The sequence below is a fragment of the Lepisma saccharinum genome, chromosome 17 (genome assembly GCF_977018435.1).
Source record: "Lepisma saccharinum chromosome 17, izLepSacc3.1, whole genome shotgun sequence".
Lineage (NCBI taxonomy): Eukaryota > Metazoa > Arthropoda > Insecta > Zygentoma > Lepismatidae > Lepisma > Lepisma saccharinum.
This window is the reverse complement of record NC_139245.1, coordinates 9,279,012-9,287,083: the sequence shown is the minus strand read 5'-3', so window position 1 is coordinate 9,287,083 and position 8,072 is coordinate 9,279,012. Positions and strand designations below refer to the sequence as shown.

At 35.6% G+C, this 8,072-nt stretch overlaps 1 protein-coding gene across 1 annotated transcript in view; it reads right to left on the bottom strand.

The window, feature by feature from the left end:
• Positions 1–629: 629 nt before the first annotated feature.
• The window catches only part of LOC146001515 (ATP-dependent RNA helicase DHX30-like), a 55,496-nt gene continuing 48,053 nt past the window's right edge, over positions 630–8,072 (bottom strand). The window contains exon 16 of the mRNA XM_083138910.1: positions 630–2,102. Within this exon, the coding sequence (XP_082995036.1) occupies positions 1,907–2,102 (196 nt within the window). The 3' untranslated portion in view covers positions 630–1,906. The remainder of the gene's footprint in view (positions 2,103–8,072) is intronic.

Below are 8,072 nucleotides of genomic sequence, written 5' to 3'. Positions count from 1 at the left end.
CACATCTCTACAACAATTGGTTCTTGAGCTTTGACTTTTTTTAACTTTGCACCAAGTTTGAAAAGCAACTTCAATGAATGGAACTTTTCAAGGAATGCGTACAAGGCTCTGTCTGCTAAAGCCTAACCTTAACACACAACATTAATTGTGCCACTTGAAGACCATCAGCTGCATTAAACTGAAAATAAGTTTACAGCAACTTTTTACTTTGGGACATACTGGAGTTACCTCCTTCCTTCAAGACACAACCTACCAATAATTGATATTCTACCAATGTGATACGCAATTCCAATGTTCCATGGGACTGCAATAGGTTTCCTCTTAAACATAGAAACTTTGCAATTTGATATTTAGATTACACAAACACATTACATGAATTACACTTTTATATATTCATTAAAATAATGAAATAGCAGAATATTGCACTAAATTTGCTATACATATACTGGATTGGTAAATTTATCAGCAATTTTGTCAATAAACTGATACACTTATATGGGCTGATGCAGATAAGAGTACAGAATACTCTGTCCCATAATTAATTTATATTGTTCATTATGACAACATGCAAGTACTGGACATTACAGAATTGATATTGAGAAGTTATTCATATTTTTTTTCATCTGATATTATCATGGTCTGATTAAAACTTATTTAAAATGTGAAATTCATATGTAAAGCTTTACATGACTCATTCAATCAAGTATTATTAAATATCTCTGAAAAACAATGACTTAGCAGGTTTCAAGTCAATTTAAAAATGAAGAAAATTCTAAAAACAAATGATAGCAATATTCTTTCATTTATACAAACAAAAATTTGCACATGTTACATCCACATCAACTCTCAAATAACTGGCAATGGAATCACAATTTTATGTCTTTTAGACACCTACAGGTAATAACTTACAATGTGCGAAATGCAAAATTTAGGGAAATATAACGTTGTGTCAAATTAAGTATATAATGAAGGAACATAAAGATGGCATTACAACTAAAATTAATCACAATCAAGACTAAACCCAAGAGGATCATTTATTTATTTATTTCCAAAAATAGAACTTTTGAAATTCCACAAGCTTTGCTTCTGAAAAGACTGTTTCATATTTCAGCAAAATGAAAACAGATACTTAAAATATTAATTTTTTAAAAAAATTAATAAAGTGTGACTAATGCAAATGTAAGCTTGATTATTTGCAAATCACCAATTATTTTAAAATCAATATCTCTTTGATAAAGTTTCTATCGAAAATTAAATTTTTGTCTTCTTAACAAGATATGTGTTACCAACGAAAAACTAAAGCTTCTTTTTTTTTTTTCCAGAATGATTTACAAACATCAACTAAGATAAAAATAAATTCCGTGTGTAATTGTACAACCATATTTAGCACAAAATGATTTTTATGTTCATAACTATATATACACAGAGCTGAATTTTGAAAAGCTTTTCTACAAGGATGTGTGTGTTAAAGAATTCAACAAAATGATGCATAGTAAATATAGGAATGAATGATAAGCTCAATGGCAAGGCTGTGAAAATAATATTACACAATGATAGGGTCTGCAAATATGATTGGAGATTCTTGTGAAGGCAAAGAGGAAGAAAGCTATACAAAAAAGAAGCACTAATGTCAGTCAATAGTAAACAAAACACCTCATTCTTTAATACACTATGGAAAAGAAAGAATGACAATAATACTGCAATTATCACCTAATTTAGATGACTAGCATATTACATTTCTAAATCTCTTAAATTATGTTTAAAAATATAAAGAGACAAGGCACACAACTTAAGTAGAAAATTTTCACTATGTTACACTACAATAGAGTTTATCACAGCCTTAATCAGTAATGCCACTTTCTCCTTCAATTTTTCCATTCATTTACTGGAAAGCCTCGCATTTACTTCATTTTCTTCCTTCAAGATAGCCACTGGCACCTTCACGTACATGCAGAATGTTTGACAATACTCGAAGGAGATCTTGGTGGAAACTCTCCACTATCATATACTGCTCACTTGTTTCATGATTTCCAGTTTTTTCAACGAAGAAATCTATAAGATCCCACAAACATTTTCGGAATCTGATCAACTGATCTGCCACTCTGAAAGATAAAGTTTGTCTTCATTAAGACAGTGAATACAACGAAATGAAATGCAACTTACAAAACATAATATGCAATAAATGGCAGCTTTTATTTCAGTGACTTTTTTCCAGGTCAACCTGTTTAAGCTCTGGGATACTGAAGAATTTCATTAGATACTATGCTTTCTACATGGAGGTTATTTCAGTTGTTTACCGCGAGCATGTCGGCCGCTGAGCGGTCCCTTAATGCAACAGGTCCCGGCAAATTGCGTTACAGGAAGTCTGTAACGGAAACAGCTTTGTAATGTTTCCTCTTTTCACAATTACAGTTACAATTACAATTGAAATAAGCATGTACCTTGTTGCAAGGATGCTGCAAAAGGTGTCCTACCAAATACAAATATTTCTGTCACCTAATCTTAGATTAGACCGCTACTTTATCCTCAGTTGTCGCGAGAGCGCCGGCAGCTGATCGGGGGAGTGGTCAGCCGCGAGAGGGCGCGAATGCGACACCTGTCGGCAGTGATGCCAACCGTACGGACATGTCCCTATGCATAGGGACTTTTCACTATATTTCGACCGCGTAGGGACCTAGGGACAGATTTGCCAAATGAAAGAAAACGTTGGGACTTTTTTCAATCTTGGAAAATAACATTTTATTGTGCAAAGGTGGCAAGCTTACTCGCCAGTCAGTTGCACTTTCTTCGTGCTCGGTTTGGAATGAATGGATTAGTTTATCTGGATACTTTAGCGAGGAGGAGAAAAAATAAGTAACCAACAAATCTCCATCACAATTTTGGAACATGTTATCGGTTACCAAGAATTTTCAAGGCAAGTTCTTTTTTGAAAACATTTCCACTCGTGAAAATAGTGCTAACATTGCCACATTCTAACGCAGAAACTGAAAGAATATTTTCAATGTTAAGTGATGTGATACAAAAACAAAAAAGAGAAATAAAATGGGACCAGAATTGTTCAAGACTGCAGGAAATACAGCATCACCAACCAACATCTATCTCTTTACAGCAGCAGCATGTATGGCTTTAAATAACATAATCAACAGTAAATGACTAAACGTTATTCATTAGGGGTGTGAGGGATCCCAAAAAGTTGGGACAGGGATCGGGAAAAATATTTCCCGTCCTGATCCCGACTTTGGGAAATGACTTCCCGACTTCTTGGGATCCCGAGCAGTCAGGAAATACCGAATGGTCACTTTAAAAAGTTGTTAATTCTCGAAGTTTTCTGCATTGTTCCCCTCCCGAAAATGTCGGGAAATTGCAAATTTTTCCCATCCCGAATGTCGGGATTTAAAAAAATTCCCGTCCCGACCCAAAAAATTCCTATACCGCACACCTCTATTATTCATTAAGGCAAGAATTTACAATACCGGCCCCTTCTGTAATTTCTATGCTACATCTTATACTCATAAAATAATTAGTTGTGATGATTTATTTCAAGTTAACATGTTGGGGTGAGGTGAAAAAATTGTTCATTAACATGTAGAAGTTGTAAAATAAGCTTTTCAATTCTTGCAATGATTCTCCGTATACAAGTATGGTAGCCATATTTGTTGATATGAACAATTGATGTTCGCAATTAGTTACGCTGTCTATAGCGGTGCCACACTGTTGATTTCATACTTGGAGAGCATGGATCGTGTAAGAATGGCGGAAGAGAACAGTAAAAAATTTGTTAATGTTGTACAGATTTTTAGGTGGTGTGCGCAAGAGGATTGCCGTGGGATAATTAATAAACTTATGGATTTCTGTATATTGCCCAAATAAGGTGCTTACATGTGACAGTGAAAATCACGATGTAGAAGAACATGTGGAATGGGGACTGATTTGATTACAGGTAAGTTTGGCAACAGTGCATCGATCGTAAAAATGCAGGATACGTAAATGGCATCTTCGATGATGAACGTTTGCCGTTAAAGTGCTACGAAAATATTTTTTTTATCGGTTCGTAATCACAATTAGCGCAAAACCATTCACGTATAGCTACACTGACCATTCTCGGTAAGGTTAAGGTAAGTTAGGTTAGGCAAGGCAAACATAATTAAAATTTGGGGTCAAAAAACCATGCACGAGTAACCCCACAAACCATTGACGGATAGCCCCACGAACCATTCATGGTAAGGTTAGGTTAGGTTAGGATACGCAAACATAGTTAAAATTTGGGGTCGTAGTAATATCAGGAATGTATATTTTGTTATTTAAGTATTGGAAACACAAAATCTTCCAGTAAATAATTACCAATCGTGCTGATCGCGGACCACTCAATTTCACTTATTTTGCAATTTCTACACGTGACCCACAAATTTTTAACTTCAAATTCGTGATTAGGAGGCCTCAAATAGTGAGTATGCCAAATATTACAAAAATAAGGGAGGGGTCCTGTATTGTAAATTCGCTCCTTCATTAATTGTGGAAGCACCGAGCAGAAAGATTTGGTTGCTTTACTTGGCATAGGGACATTTGGTCAGTTGTAGGGAGATTTTGACTACGTCTGTAGGGACATTGCCAGAAAATGGTTAGCAACACTGTCGGCTACCAGACGTAGTGAGTACACTCATGTTCACTTCTGTTTGCGTTTATCAGTATGCGTGTTGTTTATACTGTGTTATTGAGTTCGTGTGCTATTCAGTGCTAGTGCTTTACTGTGTGTTAATTCATTCATTAGTTATGCCACTAAACAAATATAGTCTTGAACAAAGAGTTTTTATGTACGATAATTACGTGAAAACGAACTCTTGCAGAACAGTGGTCAGGCAATTACGAGAGACAGGATCTCTTGAACCTAAGAAACGTGTTGTATTGCTGTTGAAGGAGGTCATTTTCAACATCTCTTATAACACAGGAGGTTAGTGATCATCATTATTACTACTTTTAAATATCATTTTACGCTTTCGGTTTGCTTTATGCACCAGGATGCTATCTTCCCTTTCTGTCAACTGAGGATAAAGTAGCGATGTCTAATCTAAGATTAGATGTCAGAAATAAGGTGCCAGAAATATTTTGTACTTGGGAGGACACCTTTTCCAGCATCCTTGCAACAAGGTACGTGCTTATTTTAATTGTAACTGTAATTGTGAAAAGTGGAAACATTACAAAACAAGCTGTTTCTGTTACGGACTTCCTGCAATGCAATTTGCCAGGATTTCAAAAGGATTCCCTGAATTTCAAAAGTCAGTCTTATATTTTGCCATCCTTTCTCAAAATTGTGTATTTTTTAAGTTAGATAAGAGGGGTGTATGATCCCCACCAACCCTTTCAGATTGTATATATTAAGGCTGGCTGATGTATCGATACCGGAAGTATCAGTTGGGAGTTTATTCACCTAATACTTTTCCGGAGTTTGTCGGGTGTAAAACATGGTGTGACATTTTGGTCATTTCTGAGTTCATTAAGAAAAAAGGTTATTAGAAGCTATACTGTAGATAAATTGTTTTCTTGTCGAGTTTAACAATTTCAGAAGCCTTCACTGTGTCAATGCAAATTGCATGACATGGCAATTTTACTCTAAAATTGAAGGATGGCACATTTTACTTTGTAACTCAAAAAATGGTCAAAATGTCACTTACCATGTTCTACACCGGAGCCCATCAATTATCCTTGAAATTATGCAAAATTTGAAGTTTTTCACTTATTTTGCTGCAGTATTAATTGACTGGTTTGGTTTATTTTACTTTGCTTTTCTGTCACTTTGCGACAATGAGGATGACTGATATGAAGAAATTGCTGAAGGGACACTCACAAAGAACTTCCATGTCCAGGCCAGGATTCAAATCCGGGACACCTCCCAACATAGCATGCTGTGCTAACCACTCTGCCACGTAGGTCGACTGCTGCAGTATTACATGACAAAATGTATTCGGAGATTAAATGGCAGCTATTTTAAAATTCTGCTTAATTCCTGAATATTTGAAAGAGAAATTCTTGTAAACTGATGCATACAACTGCAGTTGTATACTTATATATTAATATTCTGAACAACTTATAATCATTACAGTATTGGTGGGAATTGGGAAGAGTATTAACGTTGGTTCAAATAGTATTACATGGGTTTCTATATGTCCCGAATTTTCTGGTACAGTCCCAGAATGGTATCATTTGTCCTGGTGTCTCAAAAAGTTTCTTGAAAAGTAGACCACGGTTATAACGACCTCCCGATTAGCACTTTTGTATTTGAACGAATGTTTTGAAATGGTAATTATGAAATATCATACAGTGTACCCCTCCCCTCCCAGAACACAGCTATGTAATATATATCTTTGCATTTCCAGCCCCTAGAAAATAAATCTGGGTATGTTAGTGCTGGGACCTCTTGATTAGAAGGTGGCAGGTTAACCCTACACCATCAGGAATGCCCTAGAGCACTGTTTCTCAATCTATGGGGTGCAGCTCACTGCTGGGTCCCGAAGGGGTGTTCGGTGGGTCGTGAAGTCAGGCTCAAAAATTAATTTACTGTGTCTTAAAAACCTATTACATTTGAATTACTAAGATATATTGTTTTAACAATTTAAATTCAAACATGTTGTCAGTAAAACTAAGAGAACAACAGTGTGATATCAGCCCTGATTCTGGCATTAAAACTAAATTTAAAGCAAGTATACAAATAAACTCAGATTTACGACTTAAATTAATCACCACTGAACCCAACATACCCCAGTTTATGTGGAAAGGGCAGCCCAAACCATCACATTAGTTCGGTGAGTAAAGAAAATTTTTGTTTTAAATTTCAGCATATGTGCTTAGATAGATGTTAGACTAAAGTTCAAATCACAAACCCTGACACCTTCTGTAAACAAAACCCCCTGTATGCAGAAAGCATTGCAAACTCATAGAAGTAAAATAATCCACACGAAATTCCAGCGTTGTTACAGGATTCATTACATAAGGTAAAACAACAGCCAATTTGTAGTATGGGATACGCTGCCACAAATGACGTCTCACTTTAAACCCAATGCTCTTTCCTTTTTTACTTATTTCTTCACCTTTATGGTTAACTCTTTGCACCAGTAATCATTTCCCATAAATTTGGCTTCTTTCTTGCATGCGAATTGAATATACTCGTATTTTACTTGCATTTTTTTAGACAAAATGATATAACATGGTAATATACGCATATATTTCTAAGGATGATATAGATAGGAGTGTATTTGAAATTTGTTTGTAGATTTTATGTAAATTGTATCTTATGTAAATAAAATGTATAATGGGCATAAACAGCCATATGCATTGCTGTAAGTCCAATAAATATATTGATGATGATGATCAAAACAAGACAAAAAGTTCGTAAATTTATTGCGGTTGGAAACTTTGACAAGCATCCTAATAACGATTTTTGTTCTGCCAAATATAGTGCACTTCGTAAAATAACTTGGTGACATGGCAAGGCAAGGTAAGTGTGAACAGTTTGTAGTAATATGCATTGTAACTTTCAATGAGCTTAGAGATTTGTGTACATAATGATATTTTATAACATTGGTTATTTTCTAAAAATAATCATGTGAACAGCAAGAAAGTAGTGCAACTTAGTAATATTGCCTGACTTATCCTTAGAAAAATAACATGCCGAGTTCTATGCGTGCGGGAAGGTCTCCGAGCTTGTTTTCAAAACACCAGCAAGGACAGCCTTTGAAAAGGGGTGAGAAACAGATTCTACTCAATATTTATGTCAGTGGTATCCTGAGAAACCAGTAAATGAAGTGGTTAAGTTCGTATCTCAGTGCAGTGGTGTGTCAGTGTCTGCAGTTTTAAGGGTTATGAAAGAGAGAATGACCGGGAGAGTAACAATGTATGCGACTGCATATTCGTCTGATGTTTTGAGAGTGGGTTCTCACATTCACAGGCTCTTATATAAAATGAATAGGTGCAGCAAACTATGAGAGTAACAGCAGATGATTACGGTCATGAATCAGCTGACGCAGAGTGATACATCGAATCGGTGAGACCGTTTGTTTACAGAAGGTGTCAGGGTTTGT